This window comes from Hypomesus nipponensis, chromosome 6 (assembly GCF_054491055.1).
Source record: "Hypomesus nipponensis isolate SF chromosome 6, ASM5449105v1, whole genome shotgun sequence".
NCBI lineage: Eukaryota > Metazoa > Chordata > Actinopteri > Osmeriformes > Osmeridae > Hypomesus > Hypomesus nipponensis.
In genome coordinates, this window is record NC_140366.1 from 15,340,150 (window position 1) to 15,360,419 (window position 20,270).

A 20,270-nucleotide genomic window follows, 5' to 3' on the forward strand; every position below is an offset into this window, starting at 1 on the left:
ATTGGTTTGTTTTTTGGGACTTCTGGTTGAGGTGACTTAATTTACCATTGGTGCTCGTGGTCTTTCCTAATGTAACTGCCCTGTGTTACAAAACAATTTCTGCCGGGTAAAATTGCTTCCTTAATAGAGTTATTCATCATCAGTGTCCTTTGCTACCATAAGTGTGATTTATCAATGACTTGCCTCTTAATGAGACAATTTATCATAGAAGCATTTTCATATTGAACAAAACACTTAGCGCCTTATTAAATGTGAGTAACCCGGTGGGCAGAAAACTCAGGTCATTGTACAGTAGCATACAGTTCACAGCTAGCTCACTGAAAACAATTATGATAAAAAATAAGATGGGGTGAAAACAAGATGAAAACTATTTAGCATGCTTATATTTAGGAGTCACAGACACAGACATTTCTCAATGATAAATGCGTCTACACGCCAGTACAATGTATCTAATTCACTGAAATATGCTGCCCTCAAGCGGTTGCTAAATGGCCATACAAGATGTCCAATTTCAAGCATTTTATTGGTTGAATCGACGTTAGCAACTGGAAGGCGTCCTCTCTCTTGCCCTAGTAACAGTATTAGCTCTAGAAACATGGCTGAAGAGAAGAAAGAAGTTCATCGGACTAAACGTATTTTCGTCAACAATATCGATACTTATTCATCAAAGTATATTGCCAAGGTAAAATAAAAATGTTCTTGATGGTAGTACTTTGTCGATTGTTAGCACTCGATATTAGTTCTAATTCTACTGATTAGCTGAACACTTGCTATAGTTTTTGTCAACCTGCATAGCTGGACAGTCCCTGGAAGAGATGGACGCTGCTGACGTAGATGACGAAGACAAACCCATTCAGGAGCCTTCACTTAGAGATGGAACATTTCAAGTCGTTGGAACCGTTGCAACCAAAGAGGGAAACGAGGACACTTTTGCCCTGGAACAGTATTCAGTGAGTTAAGTTGTACCTATTTTATGACCGTACATGTAGTTTCTAGCCTAACTGCACGGTCAAAAGCAAATATCATTTCTACTTTACAAAAAAAAAGAACAGACTGAAAATGTATATTCTGTTATCTGCAGTCATCGAGTCGTGAAGAGCTGTTGTTGCGCCTTTTGGAATGTGATGTAGTGGTTTACAACATCTCAGAAAATGCAACGCCAGAGTTAATTGATGAGGCGACATGGGCTTTGACTGGTAAAGGATTAACCTGTTTGCCCCTATCAACTCAACAACTCACTAGTACATTTGACATGTTGTACATGCAGCATCTCACCATATCGTTTACTTGTGTAAACAAACAGCAATTCATGCACAGATGGACGGATGGACTTCTCAGAAGATGTTTATCCTGGTGTCATCTGTGATGACATGGGCGTTGAGCACTTCGGTTAGTCTCCTCTGAAGTTACGTCAACCATTAGAGATTGCCAGGGCAAGACAACTGACTTACCTGTCAAAATGTATTTTTTTTTCTTCCCCAGGATGACCCAGAATTACCTTTCACAGAGGACGACTACCGTAAGAAGAAGCCTCACCCGAACTTCAAGGAGCACACCAATTTGGAGAAACTGTTGCTCAAACTGGGAAAAGTGGTAACCAACAGCAATGATAGAAACAGAACCCAGACCCAACAAAAGAAGTGGTGATTGTTCATATCACTGTTTTTCTTCTTGCGTTTAGAAAAAGTCCAAGTTGACCTGTTATGTGGTAGCTGCAGGTCTTCAGTACGGCATGGGAGAAAACATGTTTCACTTCTTCTTCAAGGTAAATCTTAGTTATCCGCCTGATAGATTTGGTGCTATCGAGACAGTTCTGTGGTCACAAGTTCACCTCCTGCTTTTGTTTTGCTCCTGTCCTTAAGGCGTCATGGCAAGGAGAGTTTGCAAAAATTCCCATTTTTGGTCGAGGCACAAATGTTATCCCAACTGTCCATGTCAACGATCTCGCCGGGTTCGTCGTGTCCTGTATTAGCTGATTGCTTCTTCTCAGTGTTACAATACAAAACCTTATATTGAAATGGTCTATTTCTGAAGGGTGATCCAGAATGTTATTGACCACAAGCCGAAGATGCACTATTTCCTTGCTGTAGATGACTCCAACAACACATATGAAGATATTGTGAAGGTATAGTTTTGACTCCTCTGTTGTGCTTGGGTCTGTTGCCATGTCAGTTAAACACATGTGGACTTTTCCCTGCATTAGGCTATAAGTCATGCACTGGGACCTGGCAAAATCAACACAGTCCTCAAAGAAGAGGCTTACCTCACCAAGGCTTTGACTGTAAGTGTGTTTGTCAATTTGACGAAAGAAAAATAATGTCAATACAAACCACAATGTCCAGCACTTGCTAACTGCGTGTCAAATGTTTTGAATAAGGGGTTTCCTACTTACTTTTCAGTCGTCAGATCTGGATTACTTCAGTGTTAACCTACGGATAGAACCGGCCTTAATTAAAGAGAGTTTCAACCTCCGCTGGGTGTCAGAGGCAGGAGTAGTTGAAAACATTAATGCTGTCGTGGAAGAATACAAAAAACTAAGACATCTGCTTGTGAGTGGATTCCTGGTTAAATTAATATAAAACTATATACTTAACTACGATATAGTAAGGTGTGCCATATAGTTTTAAATTGTGGCGTGGATATGTTTTCCACGTGTATACATATATGACACAGTTAGTTGAATGGCATTATTTAATAGTACTATTTGGTTTCATTCATTATCATTCTTAACTTTTTTCCCCTATAGCCAGTGACAATCTGCCTAATGGGGCCACCAGCAGTGGGGAAAAGTACAGTTGCAGAGAAACTGTGCAAGCATTACAAACTGCACCACATTAAGATCAAAGACACCATCGATGAGAAACTAGCTTTTCTGGTCAGTCCTTACTGAGAACTCTCCTCCCCATATCATCCCATCTTTTTAGTCTTGGTTTTCAAACACAAAAGCACGCCCTCTTCTGGCAAATGTAAATAACTGTTGTGCCGTGCAATTTTATCACATTGAAATTCCTTATTGATAGCCTGACGTTGTCATACTCATAATTCTAGTCAGAATATGAGTCTGAGAACTCTCCGTTGCGCTTTGACTACGGGGCGTGTTTCAAACGAGCCTGGAAAACAAATGCCTCTTCGCTCAATTGGATAGACCTACAACCTATCAGAGCAACGTAATATGTTGTTTGTTCAAAACAAATTCAACTTAAGCGCTGTTTTGTGACGTGGGTGATTACGTTACTGATGATAATCTGTCCATCATCATATAAAGCCCGCCCTGGCAATTTCATTGGTACGCCCAGATTCTGGTTTTCTGTAGTTGTTCCCCAATACGAGACCCTCCAGACCCAACTTCCCGACCAAATCTTTTTGTGGGCGGGGAGAAGTTGGGCTGGCAGCCAGGCTACCTTATTGAGGGATAGTATAACAAAAGTAATGTCCTGATAAAGATGTGTTGATGCTGATTTCGAATGTTGGTTTAATCCAGGAAGACGGAGTGAATGTGGGACTGGAGAGTGAGGCTGAAGACTCTGTCAGCTCTACTCAGGACCTGCTTAATGCCTTGAAAGACAACATGACTCAAAATGACGGTGTGATATCTGACACAGAGAACGACCTTTGATTTGAGTTTTACTTCCATTATTATGATTGTGTGTAATTGTCTCCACTTTTTAGACTGTAGAATTCCTTTAAATATAATATTTATGTGTTATCCAAAGCAATACACAGGGGGGATTTGATCCTGCAAACTCTTGGTTTGCAGTCATATACTTTGAGCTATCCCTATGATTAATTGTCTATGGTTTTACCATCTCCTAGGCCGTCTGGATGATCTATATGTGAACCGCATTCTGCGGGACAAGCTGAACTCAAAGCAATGCCGAAATCAAGGGTATGTTCTTGATGGCTACCCGAAAACCTATATCCAAGCCAAGGATTTGTTCTATGGTAAGAACCAAATCGGAATGCGATGAGTCTTCAAATCTGACGCCCTCCGGCTTTGCCTGATAAGATGTAATATATTTTATTTTTTCTCAGAACAAGACATGGAATCAATGTACAGTCCCAGTAGTAAAATTCCCATGTACAACAAAAAGATAATTCCAGGTCAGTCAACATCTACTGGAAAACACTGAGATGTCACAAGATGCTGTTTCGTAAAAGCAGTTACAATGCACACACAGAGCAAAGCTTGGATCAGGGAAGAAACTCTGGGCTTAGTTTGCTGGTGCAGGTGGACTGTGTTTTCACAAGAGGAGTGAGTTTAACCAACTTACATCAGTTACAAGTGTGTCGTTTCAGTTATGAACCTCTGTGTTTTTCAGAGTTTGTTTTCTCCTTGGAGGCATCAGACAACTTTCTGACAGACAGAGTACAGAACCTTCCAGAAAGTTTGGTGGAGAACATGCGTTACAGACGGGATGAGTTCCTGCAGCGTCTGGAGAAGTATAGAGAGATGAACGTGGAGGACGAAACTGTGCTGAACTACTTTGATGAGCTGGAGATTCACCCAGAGCATATAGGTAACGACTGGTTTAGAGTGGAGTTTAGAGTGGAAGTTCAGTGAGAAGATGTTTCTTGATGCGCTGAAACCTGTGCAAACAAATGTTTTTGTACATTTTGCTGTTTGACAAGTAAAAAATCAGTCTCACTTGGCCTACTTGTCAACCCCTGTAACAATGTCAAATAAGTGATAACTTGGGATCTTCAACCGTATAAAGACCAGAGAGAAAGTCCCAGATGCATACAGTGAATGATGTCATGTTTCAGAGGTCAAAGATTCACAAGACGTTGAGTACGCCGCAGTCGTTGAAAAGATCAGGAAGGTGGTGGGGCCACCCAGGAACTATGGGCCCACCCCGGAGGAGAAGGAGGCGCAGGACAGGAGGATGGCACAGGAGAGGAAGCACACGACGGCTCTGGAAGCAGCAGAGAACAAGCGCAGAAAGGCGGCCATAGCTGCTAAAATGACTGCTCAGCTGGACGAGTGGGTAAGGTTGTGGATAAGTTGTTGGGATTCAGTTCAAGGTGGGTAAAGACTGTAAATGTTTCGGTCATATGATAGTCCAGCCTTTTGGGGGTGTAGGTTTCATTACCATGTCCACCCCACTTTTTGACAAATCCTCAGTTATAAAAAAACAAACAATAAAACACCCACATTTGAAAAACCTATGCCTCTGCACTCATTCACTAATGCTCATCCAACTGAACAGTCGTGTGTCTGCTGGGTTTCACAGTGTGTTGCGTGTTCTGCGTGTGTCTGTAGAACCGGCACGTGGCTGAGGTTAAGAGGCAGGAATACGAGCTGCAGGAGGCCCGATCCGTCCCACTCAGGAACTACCTGATGCAGTATGTGATGCCGACTCTCACCAAGGGCATGGTAGAGTGCAGCAAAGTTAAACCAGATGATCCCATTGACTTTTTGGTAATGTGTAGTTGTTTTTGATATATATATATATATTTTTTTTTAAACTTGTTATTGAACGCTCTAAATGTTTTTCTGTACAGGTGTTGATTTTTCAAGATATTTTGTTTACTGAGATCTCTTTTTCAGGCTGAATATCTTCTTCGGGACACTTCACAAGATTAAAGCATAATAAGTTGTCAACTTTACTAAATACTTGGTTTGGTTTTTAGTATTTCAACAAAGGTATTATAATTCTGTATTAACATTAAAATTGAAACATTAAAACATTAAAATAACATAAAATTGAGTGTTCTCTTAATAATAAAATATAGTCATATGTATATACTGTTCATTATTTCCTTTTATAAATGTTATTTTCAAGAATATAATTATGTGTTGTTGGTTCACAATTCTTTGAGTAGCCAATTACGTTTCGTATCGCCCTTTTATTTTTTTAATTATTTTTTTTTACCGCCGTTCCATTTTTAGGGGCGATACACAATGACGTCATGACGTTTTCACCGTGACAACTCAGCTACACACACATGCGCCATGTTTAGCTAGAGAAAACAAAAGGTGAAAATTCCATTGCTGAATGTTCATAATAACAAATTGTATACGCGCAAAGAAAAAGAAAAAAACGAGTATGAGAAAGGAAATTTGGAGTGGCTGACAGTACTTTCTGGAGGTTGCTAAAATGCCCTTGTGAGTATTTTAGTCGCTGCACCGACAATTTGTTCGTGGGTGAAGGGGACAGAAGTGGGCCTACCTTGCAAAAAGGCAGCTAACCTTAGCAGCTAGCGAGTATTTGGAGAGGAATCGAAATGGACAATAATTCACCTATTTTTAATCTAGCTAATCGATTGGAATGGAGTGTTTGCCATTAAGTTAATCGTGCTCGGAAGATAGTGTTATTGTTGACTGTCAAGTTACTAACTATCAAGGTTAGCTGACAATTTTCTGTCTGGCTAGCTAACTGAAGTTAGCTAACTAACCTAACTAACGCTAACTGGCTAGCTAACTGGCTATTAAGAACAAGCTACCACCTCTAAATAGCTAACAACAATGTATGTACTACGTACATTTCTTGCAAGTAAGGAAAAGTGGTGGCACTATCTAATTCGTAAATGGAATTCAGTCGATCATAATTTATTTAGCACACACAAGACAGTTGGTTGTATTGTTGAAGTAGTCACCTTAGTTACCTAGTCTGTTCTGTGCAGTGCTACAGTACACAAAACATGACATGTTGCCGGTCTGTGACTAGTTTGTTGAGCCACTTGGTTACAGCTGTCCACTCTTGGGATGTAAGAAGTTCCTTTTCCTCTCCCAGTGAGTTGTAGTTTACAAGAGGACAAAAGGCTTTTATAATTAACTTTGCTGACCATGTTTTTCTAGTTGTGGCCTCTTGTGCTACTGTTGCGGGGCCGTTAGTCGTTACTCATGGCTCAATTGCTTGTACTATATTAAAGTGCCATACAGTAAAATTGGTACACTTCTGGGAAGTTTTGGAATATCCATTAGGCCGTCCACCTTTTCTATAAGTACGGAAATAAATAAATGCGCTGAGTGACAAACGTAAATGAAAGTGATGATTGCGTGTACATTTAAAACACTGTTTCTTTCGTTACAGTCCGACTGCAAACCAGGCACTAGCGGCACAGCAAACCCTTAAGCACTATGGGATCACTTCTCCAATCAGTTTGACTCTGCCCAAGGAGGCTGACCTGGTACAGACACACAAGCTGACAGAGACCCTGAATCCCTATGGCGTGTTTGAGGAGGAACTTGAGCTACAGCGGAGGTAGGAATATATTTGTTCCTATACACATTTACATATCCTATAACAACTTTCCTGTATACTACCGTATTTCTATACACTTCCCTATGCACTACGTCCTGTATGGTCTTCCTTGTATGGTGTATGAGGTCGGTCAGATGTAAAGTTTTATGCATGCATTTTGTGATGCGAGTGTGGGTCCATCCATGTATGTAGTTTTGGTTGATGGTTCAAATTAATTCTTGTTGTGCTTGGTTGTTCTACCCCCTCCCTCAGGATCCTTGTGCTGGGGAAGCTCAACACTCTAGTAAAAGAGTGGATCAGGGACATCAGTGAATTAAAGGTGAGATAATAGTATTTCACATCCACATTTCCCAAGTCTAAACAACCCCAACAAAGGGCAACGTTATGGAGAGCTTGGAGCTGAAATGTGTGTATTCTTCCCCAGAACTTGCCTGCATCGTTGATTGAAACAGTTGGAGGAAAGATCTTCACGTTTGGCTCCTACAGGTTGGGAGTTCATACTAAAGGTACGTTTAGTTTATCATAGATGTTGTCATTATATGGACTGTATAAAAAGTGTTTTGAGAGAGAGGATGCTGTGCTTGTTGACAAGGAAATGATATCGGTGTTTTTCCTGTGGCCAGGTGCTGACATTGACGCTCTGTGTGTCTCTCCTCGTCACGTGGAGAGAACAGACTTTTTCACCTCCTTCTATGAGAAGCTCAAAGAGCAAGAAGAAGTTAAAGATTTAAGGGTGAGTTGTACTACTTTGTGTTGCTGCAGGTGTAGTAGGCTAGGGCATCCACCCATTACTGAGTTTTGCACTTAAAAAAAGTTATTTGCTGTTCTTTGTCTGCTAATGAAAAATGTCTCTGTTCTGTTGAAGGCTGTGGAAGAGGCGTTTGTTCCAGTTATAAAATTATCCTTTGATGGCATTGAGGTACTGCATTTATTTATTTTGAAAATACATTGATTAAGGCCAGAAGGACAAATCCCAAGTCACTCTTTTGCTTCCACGTTCTAATCAAGATGATTTCTGATAGTGTTTGACAGTGGTTATTTTCCTCTAAATGCATGACAGTTGCACTAATTATTTTTTTCTATTTGTAGATTGACATCCTGTTTGCCCGGTTAGCTTTGCAAACCATCCCTGAGAATTTGGATCTCCGAGATGATGGACTCCTGAAAAACCTGGACATTCGCTGTATCAGGAGTCTCAATGGTAGACTACAGCTTCCTCATCTTACCAATCAGTATCAGAATCAGAATCAGAAAGGGGTTTATTTGCACAGACAAGGCCTTTTTGCTTTCACATGAATGCCTTTGTTTGGCCTGTACATGCCCATGGTCTAACTGTCTGTAGTCTTCCCCCCCCCCTCCACTACACTACACATTACACCTAGTTGAGAGCAACTGATATGCTGTGGGTTTTGTGAGTGTTATAACGTGGTGGTTTGGGGTCTCCTGTGACTTATTTTGTCAGAGATGATGACTCTGCGTTGTTTTTTAGGTTGCAGAGTTACAGATGAGATCCTCCATCTTGTGCCCAACATCGAGAACTTCAGACTGACTTTGAGAACTATCAAGCTATGGGCCAAACGTGAGTTAGATCTGGTCATACGTTTCCTTTTGATCGACCAGGTAAGTTCTCTGAGGTGAACATATCCAGAATGATGGTACTACGTGTCAAGTTCCCCCAACATTCGGGTGTACTGTGAGAATCATTTTGAAATTGGGCATTTATTGTGTGTCTATACTCGGCCTCCTGTGTGGGTCTGTCAGTCTGTGTGTGGGTTTATACCCTGATAAAGACGATTGTGGTTTTGGAGGGATTATTTCACGTTCAACTTGTTTTTTCACACGATCAGCGTAATGATATGTAAGCAAGGCCCAATATGCCCTGCTGCGGTCCTCAGTGCCTGAACGGGATTAGCCAGGGCAAAAGAAAATGTTTGTCGTTGCAGTTTCACCAGGCTAGAGGGGCCAGTGTTTCTATGTGACTTTGTTTTGCTTGCATTGAATGCCTAGCAACCTCTGTCCAATCAGATTTGTCTCAGGGGGAAAGAAAAGTGTTTGGTTGTGTTGGTGTTGCATTTGTATTATTGTTGTGATGAGATCCAGTAAGAAATAACTGGTAATGGAGGAATCATTTCGATGCTTGCTTAAAGGATTGATTACAGATGTTAATTAGTACAATGCCTGGATTATTGGTTCATCATAGCCTCGTGCATGGTGGTCGAATGAATGGTGTTGGTAGGTTACAGAGTGACCTTCCTTCTGGTGTACAGTATGAGACAATAGGAAATCCATCCCGTCTGTTATGCATATGACTAGTCTGAAGACGGCAGGGTCACCACAAAATAGACATTTAGACTGTAATGAAGTGATTTAAATTATGAACATAATGGAAATAAGCTAAATATTATTGCTCACTTAGTTCAAATGCAGCATCATTTTTTTTTTTTTTTTTTCTTCTGGCAAATTCACATTTAGAAGACACTGTTTCATTTGTGTTCCTCAGGACACAACATCTACTCTAACATCCTTGGCTTCCTGGGCGGGGTCTCGTGGGCCATGCTGGTGGCCAGGACCTGCCAGCTCTACCCCAACGCTGTGGCCTCCACTCTGGTGCACAAGTTCTTCCTGGTCTTCTCCAAATGGTGGGTTGCTCTAACATTAGACCAAGAACACAGCTTTTCTTTTTGAAATACGATAAGCCAGCGACTGAATGGGGTTGTGTTTTCTTGTCCCAGTGATTTATTTCATGTATGGATTTCTATGTTGCAGGGAGTGGCCCAACCCTGTCCTGCTGAAGCAACCAGAGGACTGCAACCTGAACCTTCCAGTGTGGGACCCCAGGGTAGGCCCATGGCTTCCATCCTGGGGATGGGTTGACCTATTGACCTCATTTTTACCAAGCACAATGTAATGTCTGGGGACCTGTGCAGTGTTTCTCCCTGACTGGCTGGCTGGCTGGCTGGCTGGCTGGCTGGCTGACTTGACGTTGTTGTGTGTTTTTGTTGCAGGTGACTCCGAGTGACAGGTATCACCTCATGCCCATCATCACCCCGGCCTACCCCCAGCAGAACTCCACCTACAATGTGTCAGCTTCCACTCGCGCCGTCATGGTGGACGAGTTCAAGCAGGGTCTGTTCCTCTGGCGTTCCAGGGCTGTCTCTCTGGCTCCTCCACTCTCCACTCTCCTGCTGGTGGCCTAGAACCCCCCCCCCCCCCCCTCCCCTTATTGGTTGGTTCTAGGAACTGATTTACACAAGTGCTCGATCAGGTTGATTCTTTTACGCGCTGTTCGTACGTTGCGTTGGATCAAAGCGCCAATGCGAAACAAATACAAAGTATATGTATTGTGATTCAACCTGAGTTTGGGGCACTTTCTCTTGTGACACTGCCCTCATGTCAGTCAGCAGGACAGTGGATGTTGAGAGGAGGAGTTTTGCAGCCTTGGTTTGAATACACTGCAGCATGGTGTTCACAGTCGCACAAGTTTTACTTCTTTAGTTAACAAAGTGTTCTTTCCTTCCTCCAGGCCTTGCCATCACAGACGAAATATTGCAGAATAAAGCAGAGTGGTCCAAACTATTTGAAGCACCAAACTTCTTTCAGAGATACAAGTATGTATTAAGCTGCTTATCCTGTCGGACACACATGGTGAGACTCGACTATTTCAATAAAGATTCCTACTTCCAAAACACCCAGAAACACGACACACACCTTTTCTTAGTATTTATAAAGTTATCTTTCTCCACGTTATGTAATCCTCTTCAATTTGAAGTTCTAAATAAATACCTCTATATTTCAGATAAGACTAAAGCATAATTTTTTGCCTTAGAATTGGTTCACAAAGAATCATTACTGCTATGCAATGTTAAGTTTATAGTGCCTGAAAGCCTTTTAACATGGAAAGTACATATAGACTGACTTCCTTGAATGTAAGAACAAATTAGATATTTGATGTTTGTATTTTTCTTGCTAAAGGTAGGTACATCAGTTGTATGATTTTTCAATTAAATATTTAATTCTTCTGGTTTCCACTGTGCCTTATTATATTGTATCCAATTCCAAATAAACTGTTTTAGTTCACAATTTGCACTATGTATTTCTTGTTAGTCCTTTTCAGACTTCGTTATGTATTTGACAGCTAATTAATTAATATTTGTTTGGTGTAGTGTACCATCATCTAGAGGTAACATCAATCAGGCACAAAGAATAAAGAATGTATTAAGAATGAGATCACAATGTAATGTCCCAGATCTTTTTCTTAAATTGATTAATGTAGAAATTACTCTTTCCTTGTTCCACCCAACTTGAAAAATGTTACCCAATAACTAACCAGAATGCATTTGGCCTCAGTAAATTTCCAACAAATCACCAGTAGTTAATTAGTCTTATCGCAGATTCATTTGTAGGTAATTAGTTTATCAATGGTTTGTTTGATATTGGCTGTTTGTTGATATTGGCTGAGAGCCGAAATACAGAACAGGAGCACAAAGTGAAGTTTCAGTTTTGGCCCACCCTCTAAGGATCTGAGGTGAAGTTTGAGAGAAGATGTTGCCTTGCTGCCTTAAGCATAACCTGGCTGGCCTCTTCACAATCCCTTCATTCAAGTAGTCGCCTGTTCCCACTGGATGACTGGCAGAGGAAGACATATTGTACTTGCACTGGATTGTCAGCGTAACCTTGGTGACACACCGTATGTGTTTTGTTTTTACACCCTATTGAGCGTATGCCTCTACAAGTGCTTGGTTGTGGATATTTAACCTGGGCTCTCATTTTCTTTTCTTTTTTAACGTTTCTGATTCAGATAAGATCATATTTTAGAATATGATAGCAGATTTTGTTTTTGTTTTCTTGTAATGTCTTGTTTTAATAAATCAATCATGTGTTCTGGGCTCAGACCTTTCATTTTCAAAGTGGCCTGAAAATCTAATTTGATCCTTTTCCATGGACATGCCATCCTCTATCCACTCATGGACTCATTAGAGCAGACAACATTTGAAAGCTTTTTAACACTAGTACACTAGAATGAAGAGTTGTATTGCATGGTCTAGGATGACAAACTATTTCTTGCAGATTTGTATGGTATGTCCATTATCTACTAACTACACAGATTTTCAGAAAGTTTAATCATTTTGAGGTTCCAACATTGTTGTGATGTGTAAAAGCTTCATTAGATCTCCTATGTTGGTTACTTTATCAAGACTGGGGAAGTACCTCATCTTTATATGTAATATCCAGTCTATCCCTGTCTCAACCTACAGTAATGTTTGTAATTTGTACTGTGGTTGAATAGTCTTTTTCCTCTTATGTAGATAACTGCTTATTGTTATGTTGATTAGTTGTCTATAGACGTTTTCATCAGATGTTTATTTCTGGATACTCAATATGCCATAGTGAATGTGACTTTCGCTTGCTTTGAAATCTGACTAGGATAGTTTAGGAGCTAGTTTGGGCCAGGTTGGGTATGGCTTCTCATCCTGTCAGAAACCCCCCCAGGTCTCAGGTGTGCTGGTTGTCTGGTTTACCCTCTTGATTTTAGGGTGTAATGGCATTGTTCTGTCTCTTATTTCCAAAGGCATTATATTGTGTTGCTAGCAAGCGCACCCACAGAGAAGCAGCACCTTGAGTGGTAAGTCCTGGGAACAGAGACATTACTGCTGTCTGGTTTGAATGAAGTTGGAGGTTGGCTTTCATTTGATCTTGCGTGTGATTGAGACTTGTTTTTACTAAGTGTTAGGAATGGGGCTCTGAAAGCATGGAGGGTGTTGTGACTGGCCAGCGGTGTTTGTCTCTGTTAAGAGTGTGTTTGTTTTTACCTCAGGGTGGGTCTGGTGGAGTCAAAGATCCGGATCTTGGTGGGCAATCTGGAGAAGAATGAGTTCATCACTCTGGCCCATGTCAACCCCCAGTCCTTCCCTGGACCCAAGGAAGGAGCAGACAAGTGAGTAACCCAAACTGACTCCTAAGTTGCAGCTTGGTTACACTGTTTGTAATGCATCTAATATGTGCATGCACTATGTTTTATGTCACTTTGGATAAAAGCATCTTCTAAATGAATTAAATCTAAATGGATGCAAATGCATAACCAACAGGTTGTGTTGCTTAAGGAGCAGTGATAAACCAAAGTTCCTGTTTTTTAAATTTATATACAAACCTTTTTCTTTTACTAGGGAGGAGTTCAGCACCATGTGGGTCATCGGGATCGTCTTTAAGAAAATGGAGGGATCAGAGAACCTGAATGTGGACTTAACATTCGACATCCAGTCCTTCACTGACACGGGTCTGTCCCCTCAGTCCTGTTTCGGAGTTAAACACAACTGGCTCCACGCACCACATGGATTCAAGTATTTAGAATGTGATGACACAGCGCTTTATATTTTGGCGGGCATTTCGTTGTTTGTGTTGCAGTGTACAGACAGGCGATTAGCAGCAAGATGTTTGAGCAGGACATGAAGATTTCAGCCATGCACGTGAAGAGGAGACAGCTCCACCAGCTGCTGCCTAACCTGACCATCCAGAAACGTAGAAAGGTCAGTTCGCCTTTGTTTTCTCCTCAATGTTTTACCCGTACAAAAATTGTTCTCATTGTTTGGTGAAGCTTGAAGCTCTCCTCCCTCGTTTCTGTCCTCCAAGTCTAGTCTGACCTCTGAGTTGTTATTGTATGTCGTAACCTCTTCCACTTGGTCCCCTGTGTCATGCCCCCAGCATTCGACAGAGGGGCTCCGTCAGCTGAATGACAGTAGTATGGACCTATCGCTGGACAGCGACAACAGCATGTCAGTTCCCTCCCCCACCTCGGTCACTCCGACCAAGGGAGGCCCACTGGGCCCTCCTCCCCACCCAGGGTGAGTCTCCAGCCAGCCTCCACAGACAGGAGATCCTGGCTGGTCTGCATTAACACACCGTATGGCGCAAGTCCCTTTCCGTCTATGTTTACATGGAAAGCTAATTCTGGGTTTTTACAAAAGACAATACTATTGTGTGTGTTTTTTTTTACCATGGCCTGAAGCGTTTATGTCTAAAACAAGGCTTGTAAATGGAGAATGCAAGCTTGGGGAATAATTTGTCCATGTTCAAGTTTCAGGCTTCTTTGCCATTTGTATCAACTACAGGTACATTGTTGTGCAATACCTAGCTGCTCTTAATCTGATTTGGTCGCCTTCAAACCCTCCCAGTGTTCCAGTCTCAGAGCTCACCAGAGAGGCAGAGGGGACCAGGCCCACCATGACCCGCCAGCGCTCCCTCTCCTCCTCCCTCCCACCCAGCCAGACGCCCCCTCCCACCATGGGCCCCCCAGCCGCCAAAAGACCAGGCTCCCCCCTACTGGAGGAGACCACTGCCAAGAAATTCAAAGTGGACGAGGTACAAACATCATTCCAGCTTAGTCTCAAGTGAATCACTCCGGGATGTCGCGTCCCCTTCAGTTAGGAAACGGGTCTCCTCTAACAGTTGGGACTGCTTAGTTCTCTGGTTGAATCTGGATCTCACTGTACCTTTTATTCTTCTCTTTAGGAAGCAGCCACTGAGATGGAGACCTCCGGAGAGCTTGCTGACGTCACCGCCAGCCCAGTGAAGGCCCCAACGCCCAGCCAGACCCCCTCTCCTCCCCTGGGCCTCCCGGCCGGAACAGGTTCCAGCTCTCCTCAGCTGGAGGAGCCTGCAGCAGATGAACTCAGCGTAGACGAGGTATGCCCAGGTGGATAGGACTAGGGAGTGGCTGAGCGGTTAGGAATTCGGGCTAGTAATCAGAAGGTTACCGGTTTGATTCTTGGCTATTCCGAATGATGTGGGGCAAGGCACTTCACCCTACTTGCCTTGGGGGAATGTCCCTGTACTTACTGTAATTCGCTCTGGATAAGAGCGTCTGCTAAATGACTACATGTAACTCGGGACATCTCCTTTCACTTCAAGTGTTGTTGTTGTTTTTAAAATAAAAAGCATCTAGAACATGCAGGGCAGAGGGTCCCTAGGACCAGGGTGGAGACACTCTGGGTAGACCATCTTCAGTAATGTGGTTGTGTCTGGGCTTTTCTCCTGACAGGGTCTGATCTCAGAGGGTAAACCAGAAGAGGAGAGTGTGGACATCTCTGCTGTCAACCCCGAGGTGAACCGCATGCTCATTAGGACCAGGTGATAACTGCAAAGTTTTGTGGATGGCAAAAGTCATCTTAGTTATCTCTCGTGGGTGCTTGTTTTGACAGATAACCGAGGAAGTGTCTCAAGGCGAAGTGAATATGGAGGCTCAAATGAAGGTATCTCCTTTTTGAGTACTTGAGCAAAATCAACCACACCTAAACGGCAAAACATGTGTTCTTTAACCTCACAAAATCTCGGATGTCTGCCCTCCCAGAAAATGGCGGCGGCAGATCTCTCAGACGTCCCTCTGCTCCCCTCTAACCCCATCCCTGTGGTGAAGAACTCCATCAAGCTTCGCCTGAGCAGGTAGAAGCAGACCACCAGACCCCCACCCCCACCCCCCCCAGTCCCTGCTACCGCCCCTCTACCAGTGCCCCTCCAGTGGTACGTGTCCCCACAGCCAGGAGATGCCTACACTGCGGTACAGAGAGACAGACAGACAGACATGGAGCCACAGGAACAGATGTCCTGCTGCTCACTGGTGAGATTTATCTGACCGCTGCAGGACACAGTTTCACCCTCTAGGGGGCGATAATGCCCTTCTGCTGGATTCTCTCAAGTCGCCACCTCCCATGAGCCCTCAGGAGAAGTGGACGGCAGTAACAAACTCTCTACCTGGGGAAACCTTCCAGGAAGAACAGGGCATCTTCAGCCAACGCTTTGCTTTTCCCAGGTAAACGATGATGCACAAATCTGATGTCGCACTCCCATGACACGTGCACGTCTGTGCTTTCTCTTTTTGTTTTTTTTCGGGGTGCACACATATGCTGTTTCAATTCCTCTCCCTCGCTCTGCCTCTCTTTCTGCCTCTCTTTCTGTCTCTCTCATCGTGTTTGTTAAGAGAAAAGACAACGATGACAAATGTCTATTTGATAATGTGGTGCTTTCTTTGTCAAAAGTGATTGATGGTGTCGCAAGTTGTATCTGTGTTACCTTTTAGGGGGGGGGGGGTGGTAAAGAAAGGTAAATAAGTTGCTTCAGGTGTTTGTTACAGTTAAGTGGTGAGTTTCCTGAAACCTGATGTTACCTTCAAATTACTGTTTGTCAGTTGGCCACTATGTGGGCTCTCATTATTCTTCCTCATATAAAGGTTTTGTTCATTTCATCCCAGATCATGGACCAGTTGAGAGATAAGTCACAATCACCAAGTACTCAATATTAACAGTACTGTGGCCTTCAGGGTGTAGGGGGGCAAGATTGTTCAGGTTTTGGGGGGAACCAAACACACACTCGCACACATTTACTGTTCAGAAGTACGAATGGATGTAGCTCAGGGGTTGAGTATAGAACTGACCAAAAATCCTCTGTCTGTGGGGACAGAGTGGTCTCTGTCTGTGGGGACAGAGTGGTCTCTGTCTGTGGGGACAGAGTGGTCTGTCTGTGGGGACAGAGTGGTCTGTCTGTGGTGGACAGAGTGGTCTGTCTGTGGGGACAGAGTGGTCTGTCTGTGGTGGACAGAGTGGTCTGTCTGTGGTGGACAGAGTGGTCTGTCTGTGGTGGACAGAGTGGTCTGTCTGTGGTGGACAGAGTGGTCTGTCTGTGGTGGACAGAGTGGTCTGTCTGTGGGGACAGAGTGGTCTGTCTGTGGGGACAGAGTGGTCTGTCTGTGGTGGACAGAGTGGTCTGTCTGTGGGGACAGAGTGGTCTGTCTGTGGGGACAGAGTGGTCTGTCTGTGGGGACAGAGTGGTCTGTCTGTGGTGGACAGAGTGGTCTGTCTGTGGGGACAGAGTGGTCTGTCTGTGGGGACAGAGTGGTCTGTCTGTGGGGACAGAGTGGTCTGTCTGTGGTGGACAGAGTGGTCTGTCTGTGGGGACAGAGTGCTCTCTGGTCTAGTCAAAGGGAGGAAACTGCTTCCTCAAGTCACCAAGACAGCCCTCCACCTTCTCTCTAACGCTCTGGTCAATGGTCACTAGGCAGAGGAACGCTATCATGGAAGGATAGATAGTTTTAGTTACTTTATTCATTTCAAATACATGCACTGTACAGTAACTGTTAGTGTCTGTCTTGTACAACTACAGAAAATTAATACAAATTATACAATTTTGTGTGGACAATAAGGATGGAGTTTTAGCCTTGATGGATGTTTAATTGTAGCATAAAGACAATGCTATGTGAGTCAAAAAAGACAATTAACATCACAATTCTCCTTATTTGGCGATTTATTTTAGTTTTTGCTTTGGTAACATTATCATAATTGGAAGAAATAATACAAATAGTAAGTGGGTTGAAGTCTTAGGGTAGGTTAGCAGTACAAAGTTATTTTTTGTTCGACCGATTTCAAAGTTAGAGGTGAACTGAATTTTCACTTTCAATATTTTACGTTGATTTATTAACAACTTGCTTTGCCTCAATTGTTTGTGTAAATCGCGTGGAGTATGTTAACGATGAAGCAGAATAAAAGACCACTGTCATCCTTCGGTGCGTATATCTCCATGTAAAAAAATCATTTCAACAATGACAAAATGTTTTTCATTTCAACTTTTCATTTCATTTCTTTTCTTAGGCTTATTTGTAAGAGCAAGTTATTGTACTTTTTCTTAAATAAAGGTCTACGTTGCAAAGAAAATGTTTTGTTTTGTTTTTATAAATTGTATGTTCATTGTTATAAAAAGAGATTTCACCTTTCTAAACTGTGCCAGAAAGTTAATATATGTTGAGCTTGTTCAGGAGTTGAAAAAGGAAACTGCTATTTATCAGATTATGAATTCTTATCAAAGCCTTGTGTTCTCTGCCATATGCCCGTTATGAGGATCGGTTGTCAGTGGAGACACCTAGAGATTTGAACCCAGAGCGGGGCTTATGATGTGGCCTAGTTAAAGGTTGTTTTGGTTGTTTTGCTATCTGCTCCCCAATCCGGTGAAAATTTCCCAAGACGTGGCTTGTATGTTGTTGCTAAGGAACAGCCACAGTAGGTGGTCTTCTTATGAATATCATTATGGATCCTCACTCAGGGAAGACAAGTCACCTTTTTGCCTTCCAGACCATGTTTATCACTCTCTTTTTCCCTTAAATATGGTAAGAGGGTGTTTACATTCATATCTACTCTGACTTTGACTTGAGGTCCTTTATGTTTGCGGCAGACGGCAGCTTTGCAGACCAAGCTTCCACTCTGTAATCCTCTGTGATAGAGAGGATGTGGGATCGGTACGTTCTAAGCAATATAGAGCTCGGGAATTGAACTTGTCTGACTTTGTTGGATTCTGCCCTGGTATCATCTGCACAGTTTCATACACGTGTTCAAGGTAGATTACAAAAAAAAACGAAGTTCAATCATAATCCACCCAGTCCTTTTCAGCAGTTGCGTCACCCCCGTCATTTATCTTCCTCAACATTAGGCCCTCATCCAGAGGTTTAACTATGGGGGACCCAGTCTGGGCCATGGGCCTCTCCCAGTGCTGTGGCCCCTGTTACCCCAGCAGAGGGCTCTCTGTATGGGGCAGAGGCCCAGGGCATGGCCCCCTGTCGTCCTGCTGGGGCTCCATCTGCTGTGGAGCTGTTAGAGCCCAGATTGATGGTGAGGCGGTGAGATTGTGACGCTCGTCCCCGTGAGTGACAGGGGGTCTTGTAACCCCCCTCCCCCTGCACCCCTACTGCCTCGACCTACAGTCATAATGGGCATCGTGCCAAAGCTGAGGGGAGCAATGGTCCTGTGCAGGCTGGGAATTGTAGTTTAAGGCTTTTCTTTTTTTCCCGTTGAGTGGTTTTGTGACAGGCTGTGCAATGTCCCTCACTCACAGTAGCCCTAAAAGGTCTCGTGCTTAAGTGTCGTCATGTGGGATTAGGTGAGGTTCACGCTCCAACCAGCAGCCTCGGGTGCTGTCAACACTGACAGGAAGTGCCTGACAGGAAGTGCCTTTGTTTCTCCCCTGATGTGAGGGCTGCTAAACTGTCGGGTCTAACAGCTGAAGTTTCCCCAGTTAACCCAATGCTAACCCTCCACCACGATGCCTGTCAACAACCTTAACACACGTCTGTGGGTCCTAGTTAAAAAGAAATCTCCCTCCAATTTCTTCTCTATAGAACGTCTGGGGAAAAACTGGTGATAAAAGCAGGAGCCTTCACATGTGAGAGCAGAGACAATGCTGGTGTACCTTCAAAGGGAAAATGCTGTAATGTGAGACAGTGGGCCAGGAAATGAAAGCCCTGTCTACATGCCCAGGGAGATCAGAGAAGCTGAGGGGATGTGGTGAGATGCATGCTGTGTTGTTGAGATGACTTGATCTGACCAGTGCTGTTATCAGACAAGCTAGGCATCTTGATCGACAGGTTAGTGGAAATGCTTTGTTGCAAAGAGGAAACAAAGATACTTTGGGCAGAGGTTTTCTATATTTGATCACTTTCATGTCACAAGTCATTGGTAGTCATATTTGGGGGGGGGGGGGGGGGGGGAGGTGGCGAAGAGTGCTAGCTTAAACTTACATTTAGTCATTTAGCAGACGCTCATATCCAGAGCGACTTACAGTAAGTACTCTTTTTGACTTCATATCTCTTGTAGGCTAGGATGTAAACGGTTCACCGCAAGAGTCAGCCTCACTGATCTGCATTGGCTTCCTCTCCTTGTCATTTCCTTTGACTGCGCTGAGACGTAAACACAACTTGTTCCCTATCAGAATCTCCTCAGACTCATCGCTCCCGCTTCAATCATCTCCACCCCACAAAAAGGAGAGGAGATGAGGAGATGTGGAGGAAACCACTTCAGACTATTGAAACGTCCCTGAGATAAAAGAGGCATAAAAGGGCTTAATTGGGGCCCGTTTCAGACACCAGAAGCGTGGCATGGAGGAGCACCTGTGCCAGAAGCTGCTGCCCAGGGAGGCCCGCTGCCAAGGCCACGACCCCGGCCTGTCTGCCTGGCACAGGGGCCAGAACCCTGCTGTTGAGGAATTAGAAAGTCATTAAGGAACATAAATAGCAGGATGGTGGGTTCTGAACCG

General features: G+C 43.4%; 2 protein-coding genes across 3 annotated transcripts; both read left to right on the forward strand.

Moving 5' to 3' along the window:
- Window positions 1-526: 526 nt before the first annotated feature.
- Window positions 527-5,722, forward strand: LOC146287269 (adenylate kinase 7-like). Of its 2 annotated transcripts, none has more exons than XM_084699879.1 (18): window positions 527-682; window positions 777-950; window positions 1,082-1,196; window positions 1,304-1,389; window positions 1,483-1,593; window positions 1,682-1,765; window positions 1,863-1,951; window positions 2,035-2,125; window positions 2,204-2,281; window positions 2,400-2,549; window positions 2,747-2,875; window positions 3,482-3,584; window positions 3,814-3,942; window positions 4,033-4,101; window positions 4,320-4,517; window positions 4,765-4,985; window positions 5,261-5,419; window positions 5,549-5,722. In XM_084699879.1, the coding sequence occupies exons 1-18, from the start codon at window positions 596-598 to the stop codon at window positions 5,582-5,584; spliced, it is 2,109 nt and encodes a 702-aa protein (XP_084556005.1). In that variant the 5' UTR covers window positions 527-595; the 3' UTR covers window positions 5,585-5,722. The 2 variants fall into 2 exon arrangements, with proteins under 2 accessions (XP_084556005.1, XP_084556006.1); XM_084699880.1 differs by having other exon boundaries at window positions 554-682; window positions 796-950.
- Window positions 5,723-5,928: 206 nt separating this feature from the next.
- papola (poly(A) polymerase alpha) lies at window positions 5,929-17,896 on the forward strand. The gene is made up of 22 exons (XM_084700090.1): window positions 5,929-6,106; window positions 7,035-7,205; window positions 7,458-7,524; window positions 7,630-7,711; window positions 7,829-7,938; window positions 8,071-8,124; window positions 8,295-8,406; window positions 8,695-8,784; window positions 9,706-9,844; window positions 9,972-10,044; window positions 10,211-10,331; window positions 10,729-10,813; window positions 12,775-12,828; window positions 13,021-13,140; window positions 13,370-13,479; window positions 13,608-13,729; window positions 13,905-14,044; window positions 14,375-14,561; window positions 14,712-14,885; window positions 15,241-15,303; window positions 15,401-15,451; window positions 15,550-17,896. The coding sequence occupies exons 1-22, from the start codon at window positions 6,099-6,101 to the stop codon at window positions 15,643-15,645; spliced, it is 2,229 nt and encodes a 742-aa protein (XP_084556216.1). The 5' UTR covers window positions 5,929-6,098; the 3' UTR covers window positions 15,646-17,896.
- The last annotated feature ends 2,374 nt before the right edge of the window (window positions 17,897-20,270 follow it).